This window comes from Sander vitreus, chromosome 19 (genome assembly GCF_031162955.1).
Source record: "Sander vitreus isolate 19-12246 chromosome 19, sanVit1, whole genome shotgun sequence".
In the NCBI taxonomy this organism is placed as follows: domain Eukaryota; kingdom Metazoa; phylum Chordata; class Actinopteri; order Perciformes; family Percidae; genus Sander; species Sander vitreus.
The window spans coordinates 16,332,748-16,350,604 of NC_135873.1; the positions used below are offsets into that span (position 1 = coordinate 16,332,748).

At 42.6% G+C, this 17,857-nt stretch overlaps 1 protein-coding gene and 2 non-coding genes across 3 annotated transcripts; all 3 read left to right on the forward strand.

Moving 5' to 3' along the window:
- Window positions 1–443: 443 nt before the first annotated feature.
- Window positions 444–9,726, forward strand: eif4a1a (eukaryotic translation initiation factor 4A1A). Its single transcript, XM_078275653.1, has 11 exons — window positions 444–548; window positions 1,968–2,010; window positions 2,202–2,334; window positions 3,224–3,363; window positions 5,164–5,332; window positions 5,939–6,048; window positions 6,417–6,560; window positions 7,106–7,243; window positions 7,562–7,651; window positions 8,315–8,394; window positions 8,577–9,726. The coding sequence occupies exons 1-11, from the start codon at window positions 526–528 to the stop codon at window positions 8,719–8,721; spliced, it is 1,215 nt and encodes a 404-aa protein (XP_078131779.1). The 5' UTR covers window positions 444–525; the 3' UTR covers window positions 8,722–9,726.
- Window positions 4,186–4,324, forward strand: LOC144534664 (small nucleolar RNA SNORD10). Its single transcript, XR_013503599.1, has one exon. It is a non-coding gene; the product is annotated as a small nucleolar RNA SNORD10 (small nucleolar RNA).
- LOC144534662 (small nucleolar RNA SNORD10) lies at window positions 5,652–5,790 on the forward strand. Its single transcript, XR_013503598.1, has one exon. It is a non-coding gene; the product is annotated as a small nucleolar RNA SNORD10 (small nucleolar RNA).
- Window positions 9,727–17,857: the final 8,131 nt, after the last annotated feature.

Here is a 17,857-nt window from a genome sequence, read left to right on the forward strand (position 1 = left end):
TGTTCTATAAAATATTACACTTTAATATTCCAATCTTTTGTCGTGAACTAAAACATGCATCAGATGGCTACACTGTGACTCATCCCAACAGTTTCGCGTTGTGAAGCTGAGATGTGCATGTGTCACTAATTGATATGGAACAATATGATTCAGAAGAAAACACAAATCTATCTCAGGGCCGTGGGTAAGGCCTTTTGTTCTCGTTGACGAATGGCTGAACTGAGAATGGGGGACCTACAAAATATACTCCAGCGTAGCGCAAGTGAAAGGAGCTTGGATGCCTCTCATACGGTTTGCTTATAAAATGTAAACACCGCCCCTCTGGCGTGCTAACAGTGAAACAATCGTGCTCTGGTATGGACGCTACGGTCCGCCTACTTAGTTATGACGTGAAAATTGGCCAATCACAAGTCTTTATGGGCGGGATTTCAGCTAAATGACGGCGGTCTGTTGCAATGAGAAGACCTTTTTGTGTGTTGTCAACGTATATAACACATCTCTGCCGCAGTTTCTTTCTTTGGAATAATGTCGGCTGAATACGATAATAGGTAGGAAAAGATTTTATGGTTTTGTGGACATTTTGTGTTTGAGAATTAGATTAAGTTGTCTACGTCGGTGTGTTAGTTTTTGCTATCGATGACTCTTTTTGAAAGTAGACATTAAACAGAGCATCTAGTGGTTTCTATGTTCTACTAACGGTTAGGCCTGCTTCAGGCTAACGTCACAGGTCTTCACGTTAACGTTACATAAAACTAGCTTTATGATGAACTCAGGTTTAGAACGTGCATATTTAGTTCCCTAACTATATTATAGCCCACACGTTTGTTTTAGCGGCACGAATGATCGGTCGCTGTTGGTCCCGAACGTAGGCTAACGGGAGAAAATTAAATGGCACCCGGCGCCTTGTAGCACGTGAATGCGCCTGGTTTAGGCCTTCTTAATTTTTTTTTCTTCTTTTTTTTTTCAGATTTTTATGTCGTTGTTAGTCAGTTAATACATATAATAGTATATTCGGACTGTAAATGATACGCTTGTGATACAGTATAGGAACGTTCTTGAAGTTAGCGCCGCAAATGTTAAATATAGCTATTTGTTCTTTTTGTACGACGGGCGCACATGGCCGTGGTAGTGATAACCGAAGGGCTTGGACAATACCGGTAGCGTAGGCCGCTAAATGCTGTTGGGTGCGTTTAGTATGTGCTAGCGTGATGGTATATGCTACATTCGTGAAACAAATGTGCTTTATGTCGATAGACGCATCATTAGTGGGTTTCGCTGACTTGTCGAGTTTAATAAAAGGCCACATATAGCTAGACGAGCAGTAGCTAAGGCGGGCCAGGGGCTAACCTCAATGTTAACTGTTAGCTACAACCAGCCGAGCCTTTCAATTCTTAATATCGCACATTTTACTTCAGGAACGTGTCTTAAACCACCATTCATAACTTATTTAGATATTTCATGTTAAGTGAAATAACGTTTAACTAGTAAACTGTAACTGTATTCTACGTGGCCAGGCCGCTATTCCTGTCGACTCGCTTCCGACTTTTCATCCCCGACCAGAGAAACGACCATCTTGAATGTATGCAGTAGAAATGGCGGACTTGTGAAGAGACATTCGCTAACAAGCACAAGAATTGAACTGCAAATTTGATTTCAAGTCTCAATCCAGCAGCACCGAAGATAGCATTTGCTGCGTTTTAGTAGGCGTGTTTGTGATCATGAGCGTTTCTATAACGTTTGTTATAATTTGACTTTAAAAGATAATAGTCCGTCAGTCAGATTTTTATTAATCGATCCCATAGAAATAAAGTGATCGAGCCACATTAATTACAGCTTGATGGGGGTAACGTTTGTGTTTTTTTTTTATTTTCTTATTATTTTCATAAAACTACTTGGAATGTTAACTTGTGTTCTGATGTGGGAGATGTTGATTACAAATAATAACTACTTTATTGTCTTATTCACAGAGACAATGGCCCGGAAGGCATGGAGCCAGATGGGATCATTGAGGTGAGGCTCCTATACTTGTGGTACTCAGATCATAAAAAAAAAAAAACCTTATTGCACAGTGACATTTCCACCCATTGGCATGGTGTATGTACTATAATTATATATAATTGTGAGGATGCAGTAAGGAACTCCTTACTGTTATAAGCAAATTCAAGTCCATCACTCACAATGTTTTGTTTTGCCCCCTCCAGAGCAACTGGACTGAGATCACGGACAGTTTTGATGAGATGAACTTGCGCGAGGCTCTGCTAAGGGGAATTTATGCCTATGGTTTTGAGAAGCCCTCTGCTATCCAGCAGAGAGCTATTATGCCTTGTATCAAGGGTAAGTAAGACTCACCTTTTTACTGAAGAAAAGGCCCCGGGTGACATGAACCCAGTATTTACAGGACTATTTTTTTTTTTTTACAAGGTGTATATATGTTTTCTACGAAGTTGGCTAAATGTTCAGTTGTAAGTCAAAGCCACATTGTGCACGGTCACAAGCACTTTTAGTCTCAGGGGTCTACTCCTTTAGGTCTCTAACAATGACTGAGTACAAAACAAGTTATCCTCTCCTGCTTAACAGTTGGACCTTCACTGTACATTTAAAGCTGGACAACTTTACTGTTAAATCCCCCTTTGCTCTGATGGCCAACAGCTGTCTGCTCTAAGCCATCCACAGTCTCACTTGTGTTTTTTTCTGCCCAATATGCCATGAATGTTCTTCTGACTCCTAGTGTGACTTTTAAAACGTACTGTGACAGGCTTCAAAAAGGTTCGAAATATTAAGGGAATACCCGAATGTCTGGCTGGCAGAGTCAATTACACTGGATGGCAGTATAGGAGGTTGTTCCAGTGTCTGGTTTAAACAAGACTGTCGCTCCGCAAACAGAAACCCTCCATTTCCATCAGCCTGTCTTCCCATGACTTTTGTAGTTGGATGAATTTGAGAGACCACACTAGCGCACACACTCGTGTTTGTGTCAATGATGTGGCTGACTTTTTTTTTTTTTGGTAAGGACCATCTGAATCAGTCCCTATTAACATACATGAGGAAACTTGCATAGCCACAGTGTCAAACCACCCATAATACACTCTGTAGGTGACACTCCTTCCAATCAGGGAGTATCTGGTGTTGAACCAAGTCCTGGAATAGTGTTTGCATGTGGTGGTTATTTTTCTTGTGCTCTCTGGGTACACTACAGTGGATTCACCGGTTTTTTGTTTTTTAGGCTACGATGTGATTGCTCAGGCCCAGTCTGGCACTGGGAAGACTGCCACCTTTGCAATCTCCATCCTTCAGCAGATTGATGTGGAGATGAAAGCCACTCAGGCTCTGGTCCTGGCTCCCACCAGGGAGCTGGCTCAGCAGGTAGGCTTACTGTCACAATACATAAACTGTGGAAACCCTGCACTGAAATTATACCGGAATTTCGTGTGTCCCTCTCTCTCATAGATTGAAACTGATTAAATGTAAAAAGACTGAAGGTGTTTTGTATCCACAAGTATTTCGTGGCAGCTTCAGCTAACTGGTTAACAATTTAGGGGCTGGGTGATCCTGTTGCGAGTTGTTCTGTAGTTGCTGTTAACATATGGAACACATAACAGAAGTTTCCTAATACATAATTTCAGTAATAATTCATAAAGGAGGTTTAATCTTGCCTGACCTGAGTTACCATAGAAACATGTACCCTCAGACTATCCTGGTCAGTGTCGAGTTGGGTGTTCAACTCTTATTTTACCGCAAGTTGAACCCGTGTTGCAATCAACGGACTGAAACCGTGTTCTGTCTTCAAACTTCCTCTCCAATAGTTTCTCTGTATTGGAACTAAACAGAAGGCGGTCAAACTGGGAATTCTTTAACTTGTGATTGCCAAAGACGATGAATGGGAGACTGGTTTTGTCATCTATAACATCCATCTGTCGTTTTTCGATTTGGAAGAGTTGTTCGTGTTTACTTAACCTTTTTTGTTAGACCATAGGAATAACGTGAATTTTTTGAAAATGGATGCCATTGCCCTTAAGACTTGTTTTTAAAAACGTATCGAATGACATTTGACTCAAAGCAGTAAAATTGACTCAAATGGTGAATAATGCTAAAAGGCGGTCAGAGAAACTTAGTGGGGAGGTGGAAGATCAACTTGTAGAATGTGATCAGTTCATAATGGTACATGGTAGCAGCTAGGAGACCTGCTGTATAATGATGAAACCCATGCGTGTCAGCTGACTCTGTACACCGCTGCTGTGTTGTCGCTCTGGTCGGCGTTTTGCTGGCCTGAGACCTCGGCACAGCAGGGTTCCAGAGACATGATCATACATCACTTCTGAATACAGCACCCATCGCACTTCTGAAGGGAGTCATCAGCCAGTGTTGACATAGGTGACTGCATACGTCTCTATGCGTGAATCGGCTGGAGGGTAATTAAGAGGAGGAAGTAACTAATTTCACATGTGCCCAATCTACAAAGGTCTTGCACTGAATCAATGTGTCGCATTTATAATGAAATCCACTGCTTCCACAGCACTTGGCACCAGATTCTGACTCGTATCATAATTAATGGTCTTTTGTGCTGCACTTTTTGTAACATGCACAACTTGCTCCCAACACTGTACAGTCATGACTACAGAATAACACTTATGTAATCAAAGCCTGGAATATGATCAAAGCCATAAGGAGATTTCATAGTTGAATTATTAGTGTGACCTGGCAGTTGACTGCAATATTAAAACCAACTACTTTTATTGATACTGTATTTGGGGAGGCAGTCTTGGGCATTGTCCCCGTCTAGGGTAGAAGGGCCTCCTGAGCCTCTTATCCTAGCCTTTTTCCTGCAACCCCTGGTGTAAATATTCTCTATTTAGGGCACTCAGAAATGTGGGTAAAGGCAAGTGATGAAACGGCTAGAACAGAAAATGTCAACTGTTATGCAGCCTTTAAAACCCAGGAAAAGACACATGTATTATGATATCCAAAATTTAAGACAATATCCAGCATCGTAAATCGATATATTGCCCAGCCCTAAAAGAAAGCATAGGTCTTACTGGGGTTGATAATGGAAGGTTCCACTGGGATCCTAAAGATGTTTGTTTGTAATGGCAACTGGTTTAACCTGATTCATGTTTTTGGCCATTAAAACGGTATTGTTTTTCTTCTTTTTAATTTAAAATGTAGATCCAGAAGGTGGTGCTGGCCCTGGGTGACTACATGGGAGCCAATTGCTATGCCTGCATCGGAGGGACCAGCATTCGCAGTGAAGTCCAGAAACTGCAGGCTGAATCCCCTCACATTGTGGTGGGAACCCCCGGCCGCGTCTTCGACATGTTAAATCGCAAAAACCTCTGTAAGTCATCATGGGAACCAGTTGTGTAAAAGTGCTGCAATGGTAGCAGGTTGACTTTTATTGAAACCGTTTGTCAAATTAATTTCCTTAACATTGACTAGTTTATAAATAGAAATTGCACTGTAAACGTGGACAATGGTCTGGCCATGCAATTGTAGATGGGTCACTCGCTGCATGCTCAACTGATTTGGGGGGGTCAACTTGTTAAATGGGATCAATTCACTACACAAGCAATGAATCAAACCATTCATGCAGTTTTGGTTAATAACAATGAATCAAACCATTCATGCCGTTTTTAGTTAATCCGAAGGAGACCTGCTGTATAATGATGAAACCCATGCGTGTCAGCTGACTCTGTACGCCGCTGCTGTGTTGTTGCTCTGGTCGGCGTTTTGCTGGCCTGAGTCCTCGGCACAGCAGGGTTCCAGAGACATGATCATACATCACTTCTGAATACAGCACAGTGATGGAATTATACGCCATCTCTTGTATTCTTAAATCACGCTTTTTTTTCTTTTTTTTTTTTAAACCTCCAAGTGTACGAGGACATTAAGCAAACGTGTGTCCTGGTTTATTTAATTAACTATTTAATTTTTTTTCTTGCAGCTTCTAAGCACATCAAAATGTTCGTGCTGGACGAGGCTGACGAGATGCTTAGTCGAGGGTTCAAGGACCAGATCTATGAGATTTTCCAGAAACTGGCTAGCAGCACACAGGTAGGACTCTTTGAGTTAGTCTTTTCTTTTTTCCTGAGGTTGATTTGTGTGGATGGTTGGCTGAGAATAGAGCCAGCCTATTTGCTTTAAGCAGAGTACTGTGTAGTCCAGGGTTCCCTCTCCTCCCATCTGCAGTGTTGGTGAAGGACTGAATGTTCCTTGGTAGAGAAGCCTATCTGCCCTCCACTGTAGCTGGGTTCAAGTCCTTGACTCACAACTAATTGGCGGATTACACTCAGTCATGTCCTCAAAATGTTTATATTTTAGCATTTTGGTGGGGACTTAACTTTTGACTGGTTATTGTACTGGTACACATGTTTAGCGGAGTCTCAGGTCTTTAACCAGCCCTACCTCGTCTGTGGTTTCAGGTTGTCCTTCTGTCGGCCACCATGCCAGCTGATGTGTTGGAGGTAACAAAGAAGTTCATGCGTGAACCCGTCAGAATCCTGGTAAAGAAGGAGGAGCTGACCCTTGAGGGTATTCGTCAGTTCTACATCAATGTGGAAAAAGAGGTGAAGAAACATTTTCCACTTGAAGGAGTTCAAGAGGCAAAAACGTAGCGACTATAATTAAATTTTATTCATAGTATCAAATCATAACAGGAGTTGCCTCAGGACACTTGACAGAGTAGGTCTAGACCACACTCTATAACTTACAAAGACCCAACAATTCTCCCCCCAAGAGGGAAGAAAAACTTCCTTTTTACAGGCAGAAACCTTGCAGAGACCCTGACTCTTGGTGCGTGGCCATCTGCCGCTGCTGGTTGGGCCCCAGAGACATATACTGATACAGATATACAGTAGTTTGCCTATTGGACAGTTAATGTTTGGGGTGCTATTGAACTGTACTGTGAACGGAGGTGTCGTTTATATCGACAAGGGTAGGCAAAAAAACTCCTCCTGTAAAACCCAGTACATTTCATCGTTGGTGTTTAAGCCAAGTGTACCAAATTCTAAAAGGGCAGTGTAATGTACCTTGAACTTCGAGGACATGCTGTGTACAGACAAAGTGAGCTATCTTGAGCCTGCTGTGTGTCTGACCTGGTGATGGTCCTCAGGAGTGGAAGCTGGACACGCTGTGTGACCTGTACGAAACCCTGACCATCACACAAGCGGTCATCTTCATCAACACGAGGAGGAAAGTGGACTGGCTGACTGAGAAGATGCACGCCAGAGACTTCACCGTGTCTGCTCTGGTAAGTCATTTCCACTTAAACCACGCAATTTACCCAAGGGATTTCCATCATTTTAGAATCGTGGCCCAAGAAATTTGCAGTAACCCTGAGCTTTGCCTTTAAGGTCTTGGGACATTGTTCCTTGAATGTGCACCAAAAGTCCACCAAAAATGTTGTCATAATTGTGTTCTTTCACCCTGAAATATATAGTTTTGTGCGAGTGAATGCAGTGGACTATTTAAAGACTTGTATGTATGATAAGATGTATCGTGTGACTGCAAGGTCACCGGTTTATCTGTTTGGCTTTGTCTCACTGGTGTCCTCTGACCTGTTTTTCAGCACGGTGACATGGACCAGAAAGAGAGAGACTTGATCATGAGGGAGTTCCGCTCTGGCTCCAGTCGAGTCCTCATCACCACTGACCTGTTGGTGTGTACAATAATGGCCTTTTATCTACAATTGTTTGGTTTGCTTTAAGCAGAGTACTGTGTAGTCCAGGGTTCCCTCTCCTCCCATCTGCAGTGTTGGTGAAGGACTGAATGTTCCTTGGTAGAGAAGCCTATCTGCCCTCCACTGTAGCTGGGTTCAAGTCCTTGACTCACAACTAATTGGCGGATTACACTCAGTCTTGTCCTCCAAATGTTCCGATTTTTATATTTAGCATTTTGGAGGGGACTTACTTTTGACTGGATACACTGAACATGTGTAGATGTGTACCAGTCAGCCTGCAAGTCAAGAGTTCTTGAACCGCAACAGGGATTTGTTTTTCTTTTTATAAACGTGTGCAGCTGCCAGTTCAGATCAACTTTTTGGCCATGTTGGACCGAATAGCGACTCAAATTAAAGGGCTACTTTTTTTAAATCTTCAGTAAAAATATCGAATCTGGTGATGCCAACACATTGTAGACTTTAGGTCATTTTGTCCCATGAAGTTTGTCTTACAAAAGTTTTAGATTAGGTTTGTTTGTCATGGATGAGTACCTGAAACTGGACCAGAAAGTTGCTCAGTCATGTCCACTCATCAGTTCTATATAGCGCCTGATGACTTTGTGCGATGTAATTCATTTTAATTGTCATTGTGTTCCTCCTCAGGCCAGAGGTATTGATGTCCAGCAGGTGTCTCTAGTCATCAACTACGACCTGCCGACCAATAGGGAAAACTACATCCACAGGTAAGAACCGGCCGGGAGCATCACGTGACTAATTAGGTCGAAAGATGTTAAATCCATAAAGCCTGTAAATGTTTTCCATCCTGAATGACTTCAACACAACTCTACCAAATACACAGTGCCTCCTGCTGCCGCTGATTCTATTCTTTGTTTTTTTTTCTTTTCTTTTTTTTTCTTCTTCTTAGGATTGGTCGGGGTGGTCGTTTCGGCAGAAAGGGAGTAGCCATCAACATGGTTACCGAGGATGACAAGCGAACCCTGAGGGACATTGAGACATTCTACAACACCACCGTTGAGGAGATGCCCATGAATGTGGCCGATCTTATCTAGAAGCTATCGTCCACCCGCCCCCCGCCCCCCCACACTTATTTTAGCAGTCAAATCTTGTTTCTTATACGATCTGAATTCTAAGATCTTTCTTTTGCTAAATTCCGCCATGACTTTACCCTCTACATTCTAAGGGAAGGAAGAATGTGGCCATTATTCCTTCCTAACCTTTGAAATAGTTTTTTGGCCGTTTTTTGGAAGGATGAATTACTGACCTGTTTCATCTGCTTGCCATAGTCCATTACCCCATATTGGCACCTAAATTCATCCTGCAGCTAATCCCTCTAACTCTTCAAGCATTAATTTGAACATCTTGTTTTTGCAAACTGAGGACTTAACATCGAACAAGTGAGTTTGTAACTGGATCCCACACTTGCGAAACGCAACCGTGTTTGCAAAAGCGCATACATAAAAATAAAAATGTTTGAAAGGATTCTAGCTCACTGTAAGCAAAAGCTCAACATTAAATTAATAGCTTAACATTAAATTTAAAAACTGGTCTCGATTTGGTAACAAGCATGACGCTGACTCAAAGATCAGCGACGCGTTTGTGAAACGCGTCTGTGACTTGCACCTGCGCGCCGTCGGCAGGTGCCGCACATGTTCGGTGACCGACACGTGAGTGGTTTAGACTGCAGTTCAGTTTGGACTCAAACACCGCAATGATCTATGGGAAGTGCTGCATTTGACCAGATCAGTATTTAAACAACCTTCAGTGTACTGGAAACAGCCTTTAACTCACATCCATGATCATGTTGAGAGGTTTGGGGTCTAGAGTACACAGGGCATATTCAATAAAAAGACCTATATAGTAAAATCCATCATGAATGAGTTGTTTACCGTTTTGATCCTTTCCTGCTGTTTTCATATATATATTTTTTAATTGCTATTGTACATACTGCTTGGCTGTACAGTCGTTTGTGCAGTAGCTTCAGTTGAAGACTGACTGGTGGCCACAGACGTTTGGAGGTAATAAACGGTGAGTGCTGTGGAGACGTTGCCTCTGGACCCTGACGTCCTGTTTGGAATATTTTTTTTTTTTTTTTTTCCTTGACATTGTTCATTTAGATTTATTTTTAAACAAATTGGATTTTTGATAAGGTGGCGGTGTCTTTTTGTAACCTACCTCGCCAAAATGTTGGGAGGGGGGGGCGTCTGAAATGAAAAGGACCAAATTGCAGATGAAGTATATATAGATTCCATCCCCCCCCCCCCTCTCTCTTTACTCTAAGTGCTCTCATTAAAATGCCTGTCATCATGGGGTTTGGTGTGTAGGAGAAACGTCATGTTTTGCGGTGTATTAGTCAGTGCCATTTCTTTCTTTTTTTTTTTTAAATGAATTTACGGAATTGTTAACCTTTTTTGGAGACAACCCGTATCAAGTTTTCTACATTGGATTCTGTATAGTATTTATTTTAATGGTCTTTAAAATAATAAAGGTTTCTCCTATAACAGTGTAAACTGGCCTCTGCATTGTTGAATAGCATGAAAGCTGTTAGGCCAAACCCTTTGTGGAAAGGCTAGAATTATTGGATATTAACGCTCAAATATCCGTAAGATGACAGCTGAAGCACTGGTTCTAATGGACCGACACACCTGTGCTGCTGATCTGTCGCTGATTGGCTGCTGAGAGCACCGAGGTTTGGTCCGCCTACCGCCGTTGACAGACAACTGTACCCATTATTTATTCCCAATGAGGTTTTTCCTTTTTCTGCTTCGTTTGGTTAAAATGAGGTCATTTATTGACAGTAGGTCAGAAGGAACCGTGACACAAAAATACATGAATGCCCTTTATTTATCTCGTGATTCTTTACTCATCTGCCATTTCAAGCTGCATCTTCTTAGTGGCGGGAACACTTTCTTTAGAACATTTTAGCATGTCATTACTGATTGTTGTCATTCCGCAATAAACATTTAATTGTATATCGGCGTCATGTCCATTCAGTCCCGTGTGCAAATTACAGCACAGTCTCTGCAGACAGATGCCCTAACTGGACTCTGGTTCGATCCCGCCGGTCTCAAAAACTCGTCAGAAAAACAGATTTACATAGAGTAGCTATACAAAAAGATACAAGCTTGACGTTACGTAAATAGGAATGACGAACGAAAATGCAGACCCCATATAAGAAATGATTATAGACCTGTTACTGGAGCCGTCAGCGCGAGTCTTCATGGTGGATTCTACATCTTTAATGCAGAGCAAGAAAAGTATAGAAGACGTGACACCGTATACTACTAGTTGATAAACATTAATAGGCTACAAAATGAAGACTTTGTAAAACTCAGTGAATGTAGGCTCCTTATCGAGCTACGTTATGATAAAACGGGAAACCGGTGCGATACTGTTTTCCAGTATAAAGCAAATACTCTGTTCATTTTAGCATTTCTATCAATGGTATTTTTAATAATCACTTATTAAAACATGATATGAAGTCATTAGGCACACATTGACAAAGTCATGAAAAATAGGGCTGATAGAATAAAGCACCTATGAGATACGAGATAAAAGTTGGACCACTTTGTGGCCCCTAGGACTGATTTCTTAATCACATGAGAAATATGGACTCGGGGTACCAGTCACTCCACCAGAGGGAGACATTGTCCTTTGGTCACTGGGGCAGACGGGTTAAATGAACTGGCAGAATCCCAGTCTGCAAGCATCTCAAACTGGAGGAAGATTAAGAATCCCCCTCCTATCGAATACCATGCATTCGGCATCGTACTGCTGTCTTGCTTGCTGTGGTTGACGAGGCCTTTTTTGTTGATTTTAGCAGACAAACTGCTCAGAGAGTCACACTGTGAGTCAGGTGGACGACCAACATCATAAAAGCAAGTTTGAACTTGTTGCATAGGGAAATTAAAGCTGTGCATAACAAAAGTGCATCAACACGTTCCACAACTAGATCAGATGGAGTGTTCAAGCAGTGATAGACAGGCAGACAGACAAATAGATAGATCGACTTTATTGATCACAAACTGGGACATTTCTGTTACAGCAGCAGGTGTAAGATACTCAACATCCATACAGAATTACAAAAAAAATGATAATAAATGAAAATAGCAGAGCAGCTTCTCAAAAAATTAAGAAAAATCATCATATAATCACGGCTGCAACTAACGCTGATTTTCATCGTCGATTAATATGCAATCTCTTATTTTCTCGATTAACCGATTAGCTGTTTGGTCTATAAAATGTCAGAAAATGGTGAAAAATGTGGATCAGTGTTTCCCAAAAGCCCAAGATGACGTCCTCAAATGTCTTGTTTAGTCCACAACTCAAAGATGTTCAGTTTACCGTCACAGAGGAGAGAAGAGACTAGAACATATTCACATTTAACAAGCTGGAATCAAAGCATTTTGACCTTTTTTTTTCACACAAAAAAATGACAAACCGATTAATTGATTATCAAATTAGTTGGCGACAAATTTAGTAGTTGACAACTAATCAATTAATTGATTAACCTTTGCAGCTTTACATATATTTACCAGGTATACGACTCCAGGTGTCCGTGGGTTGATTACATCATTGAATTAGACCAAGAGAACAGTGACTGGTAATGATAATATGACAGATAAGGACACACAATGTAGAAAAAGGCCACGTGTTCGATCTCCCCCCCCCCCCACTGACAGGATACACACCTCCCTCATTACCACCACCGAGGTGCCCTTGAGCAAAGCCTAATCTGCTGTAGTGGAGCTGCTCAGTATAGCCAGCATATCAACGTGGAGATGTACCGGGACGCCCCACGCTGTGAATGAGGGCCACCCACTCAGTTACAGACGGGACTGCTTTATGTCAGTCCCAGATGGACTCAGAATTCATTTCAGTTCAATTCAATTTTATTGATAGTGTCAAATCACAACAGGGGTTACCTCAGGACACTTTACGGATACAGCAGGTCTAGACCACACTCTATAATTTACAAAGACCCAACAATTCCCCCAGAGAGAGCATTTGGTGCGACTGTGGCGAGGAAAAACCTCCTTGTTACAGACAGAAACCTCAGACAGAGCCAGGCTCTTGGTGGGCGGCCATCTGCCGCTGCCGGTTGGGACACAGAGACATATACTGATACAGATATACAGATATGGAGAAATATGATTAGTAATAATTATAGCAGTTGGTATGATGAACAATGGCAGTGGCAATTATTCATGAATTTGTTTCAGTGGTTGAATGATTTCTTTTTTTTGGGATTTGGATATTGTAACTGAGGCTGGCTGGTAGTTGGAGTGCAGCAGGGGGAGTCATTAGAGTCACGTACAGTACGCTGATGAATACTTGATACTTGCCCAGTATCTCAGGAAGGGCATCCCTATTGGACAACTTCGCAGGTCACAGTTTACATCCGGGACCTGTCCTTCAACGCATCCAGTGCAGTATATGGTTTATTGTCATGTCGCTGCCGTTTCACAGTGGGAACGTTGTGCCCTAATGCTGCATTCTTGGGGTGGCGGCATAGAAGACTTGCCCAGTTGGCGTCATATTACACAGCAACATGGCAGACAAACGTAAATGTTGGGTTAATGGTAAGAAACTTTTTTTTATTAATTCACATATTCCACATAGATGTAATTTGTAATATGGTATGAGGTTGTTACATACATTTGCTGTCCACATAGAGCGACCTACATTAGTTAGAAAAGTGATGTATCAGCATTAATAACAAGTCAGGTAGGGCAATATTTTGGTGGTTTAAGGGAATGTAACTGGTGCAGCAGCAACAAGTCTGGAAATAAATACTGGAAACAGCTGTTGTTTCACACATCTTTGTAGCGTCCATGTTTTTTTTCCACATTACAACTTAAAGCTCATGAATGCATGGAAGTCGCAAAAGTAACTTCCCATCGCGGGAAATAGGACTATCCGAGGAGCATGTGAATGCAGCATAACATTGATTTAACAAGGGAGTTTGTCATTGAGTCTAAATCCTGTCACTTTCAGTTCCTCTCCTGTGCCTTGAAACAGTACAGTACCCAGTACCCCCCAATTTTTTTTATGCAGGGGATTTGTCCCCACCAATATTTAGAAGAGGTAGCTTTGTCTCCCTGAAAAAAGAGAACACAACAGGAGCGTGAAAAATAAATGTGTGATTTCATCTCTTATATGTAGATGTAAACTTTGGAGCTTCCGGCCTAAACAAGGTCTCATTCTCGAACTGATTTACATGATTCCTAGAAAAACTAAACAGCCCGAAACAAGTGTGATGTTCTGAATATGCAGATACAGAAGAATATGAATTTCCGATACATAAATAAAGACATTTGCACCATACATTGTTGCATACAAATTCACCAGAATGCAGGACATGAAGTGTTTGACACTGAAAATGTTATTGGGGAGGACCCCCAGGCCCTGCGTTTATAATGTGCCCCCCCAATGTTGAAACAAAACCTACATCCTTGAATGGGAGGGATTGAATTGCGTTCTCACAGTGATCAGTGCATGGATGCTCAGGGAGGCGAGATGAAACTGAGTGTGTGATGAGAAGAAGAACTACTCAACTGGATTTGGTGCTCTGTAAATACATTTGGGTCTGTGAATGACATCTTCTTTTATTTGTTTGGATTGGACTGTCATCCAGTCCCCCAAAAGGTCAATTTGTGGCTCTGCTGTGTTAATGTCATGGCTCCGTGTTGGGGCAGAAGGACTCCACACACACCTGTGATAGGAAAAGCAGTCTCTGGGAGTCGTTAAGATCTGGTATAATAGAGAACAAACAGACATACAAGATTGACTTCTGAATACTTGTATGTATGAGTACATTGCTTTTCATTTTAGAGAGTAACTTCACACCAGGCTCACTTCAGGAGTGCTTTATATCTGGCCACAGCCTGCATCACTGATGGCTGTGATTGGCTGAGGTCTGTTACACCTGGAACCAACGGTGATGTCACCGGCTCATGGAGTACACCTGTACGTCCCTGCAGCACGTCAGCAAAAAATGCGATTATTTTTTGGGGCTGTCTTTCAAAGAAACTAATCTAACTAACTCTTTCAACAATTTAGCACATTGTTTTTTTCCTCTAGGATTCAAACAGAACAGGACATTACACACACACACACACACACACACACACACACACACACACACACACACACACACACACACACACACACACACTTGTTTTTAATTACTTGTGAGGACCCTCATTACCATAAGGCATTCCTGAGGCCCTAACCATCATAACCAAATGCCAGATGCCCAACCCTTACCCTAAACGTAATTATAACCTTCAAGGGACAGTTCACCCCAGACGTTTCACTTCCGGGATTGCTCCGATGCTGCTGGAAATTCCGCTGGCTGAGGTCAGCGCAGTGTAGGCGAGGACGAGCCTCTCGTCCATGAGTATGCTTCCTTCTGCGCTGTGATAAGTTAAAAGTTACAATAAGGCGTGAGGTCTTCTGTAGGTTTACTCGTGGGGTTCAGGCAAATATTAGGTTGATAAACATGTTATTAGGTTACGGTTTGGCTAATTTATCCAAAAAGTGACAAGAGGACCAACGTGCATCAGGCACACAACACTCTGTGTGACGCAGGACGTCCTGGGTGAAATACCAAGTTGTCAGGGAGTCCCGTTGAGTTTTTCAAATTTTTGAGCACCACAAGCCTTATGCCATGTAAGTTCCATTATATTGGAGAGAAGGCGGACATCTCTATGGCCAATATCTCCACCACTGGGCAACTCACACCAAAACTATGTAGATTGATAAATAGCACCTTACACACCTGTAGGTAAGGTAGGTAAGAGGAAAAATATGTACTTTTGATTTTGGGGTGAACTGTCCCTTTAACCTTAAAGCCAAGGCCTTCAAATAGTCCTGAAGTAGTGAGGACCCACACACGCACACATGCACAGACACGCACGAGTGCGCACGCACACACGCACACGCACAAACACACACACATATCCTCCTCCTCTGTATGTAACTCATGGATGCAGCATCCAAACACATGCATTGTCATGCACAGTGAATGTGAATATGCGCCCTGCACCAGCATGCACGAATAACACAAATAAACTGCGCTCCCTCCAGCTGTCACTGACTTGTAACTCCCCCGCACCAAAACTTTCAATGGCCCCCTGTCCCATTCGCCAAACACACATATACACACACACACACACCCACACACACACACACACACACACACACACACACACACACACACACACAGACACACACACACACACACACACACACACACGCACACATTACATCCCAGGCAGGTTAACCCCTCCTAACCTCCCCGGTGTCCCAATATGACGTCCATGCAGCCTCAAAACATGTTACGTCTCTCTGCTTTTTTTTTTTTTTTTGTGTGTGTGTCCCGCTCTCAGCCTAGGTGGCCCTTTTTCCAAAGGCCCTTTGGCGAAAGATACCCCGTGCCCATCCCCCAACTGCCCCAACACACATACACACTCCCGTTACCCACTCCACCCCCTGTTGGGTGCTGGATTGTGGGGCTGAGAGATGGTGGGGGGGATTATGCGAGTGTGAGGCTCGTAAAGGGCCTGCCATGGTCTTTCTGTTGTGTGACGGATGGCTGGGAGGCTGAACAGGCCTGCTTTGCATGAGAAGAGAAGCCAGCAGAGGGGAGAATAGAGGTCTATTCAATGAGGCCTGTCACCCAAAACCACCCTCCTGCACTGAACCCTCACACCCCACCCCTTCATCATCCATCCCTTCATCCTTTCGTCCCTCCTCCTCCTCCCTTGTTCTCCTCTCGCCATCTTGGTCTCCTTTTCTTCCTTCATTTTGTGGCTTTCATTTGCCCCGTCTTCACTGCTTCTTTCTCACCCTATAATCTACACCCCACCCCCACTCCGCTGCCCTCCTCACTTCTTGATTTCATCCCACTTAATTTCTGTTCATTCAGATTTTCCCTCCTTTCCATCAAGCTGTTTTTACCTCGCTGAGTCCCATAACATTTGAATCCTCTCATTACTTTGTTGGCATTGTGAATGAGAAGCTATAATGGAAATGTCATGGTCAAAGCTCTTTAACACTAAAAGAAGTCATGTGACTCGATGCTCTGACATGCTTAGTGAGTCCACGTTTGAGTCAGCAGGAGATATTATGGCATAATTAGGTCAAAACTGAAACTAATTCAATGCTTTTTAGCCACTAGGGAGCAGAAAAACACCAAAACAGTATATATACAGTACTGTATATACAGCCACGAGCCTGTCACATTTTGGGAAACTGATATGACTAACATATTATATGTCTACGTTTACATCCAGCACACACAGAGCAATGTAAGCATTCATTAGGAGTGGTGTCTGTGTCCACCTGATGAATGGAAGTCCAACAGTCACTCTCCTTTTCGCTCTGGTTTGGTCTCCAGTAGTCTTGCATTGCCAGACCTATCTCCACACCGATGTGGAGTAAGGTCTGGCTACACCACAGATGCTTTTTGGGATAGGAGAAAAAATGCTCTAGGTTGTTTGCATTTCTTTAAACCGATCACAATCGTCTTGGGATGCGCCCCGGACGCAGCGACGGTGGCTCTGCTGAATAGTCTCGGGAAGGAACTTGTTTTGGTGGAACATTTTCACCCGGCAAAAGAAAACGCCACATAAAATATTAAATGAAGTTAACTGTTCACACAATACAGTAACGTGAGATACATGGATACATGGTAAAACTTAATTTGCTCTTACCAGTGTATCGCCGTGTGTACTTTGTCCACAGCGATCCCACCAATCGGTCCCAAAATGTCCCAGTTAGAGAGGAAATCATCAGTAAACTAAATCAAGTTAATATTAATATTTATATTAAGTAAATATTCTTTATAAATCTGTACTGTCATTCCCTGAAAGAACCAAGCAGGCCTGCCTTTTTGCACAATCTGAATCTCCTTAAAAACTTGCCATTTTCAGCGGGTAGCTTTCTAGCTCGAAGGATGTTGTTGTTTTCCGTAGTAAAGGGATTTTTTCAAAATGGCAACACACAGAGAACAGAAGGTGAGGGGCAAAGGCTGACATCACGCGCTGGACACCAGGCTTTATCCTGAAAATGGAATTCCGTTGATCCAGTCTCTTATCTAATATCTGGCATTTTAAGCCCACTTCAGACCAAAGATCTGCGACGAGACCAAACCGTTTTAGAACGTTGCAGGGAACAGTTGCA

Excerpts from the sequence above, each read along its gene's own strand:
- eif4a1a (XM_078275653.1), top strand. The coding sequence starts at position 526 with ATGTCGGCTGAATACGATAATAG. Across the intron at positions 549-1,967 it reads TCGGCTGAATACGATAATAG|AGACAATGGCCCGGAAGGCA; the intron begins GTAGGAAAAGAT and ends TCTTATTCACAG. Across the intron at positions 2,011-2,201 it reads AGCCAGATGGGATCATTGAG|AGCAACTGGACTGAGATCAC; the intron begins GTGAGGCTCCTA and ends TGCCCCCTCCAG.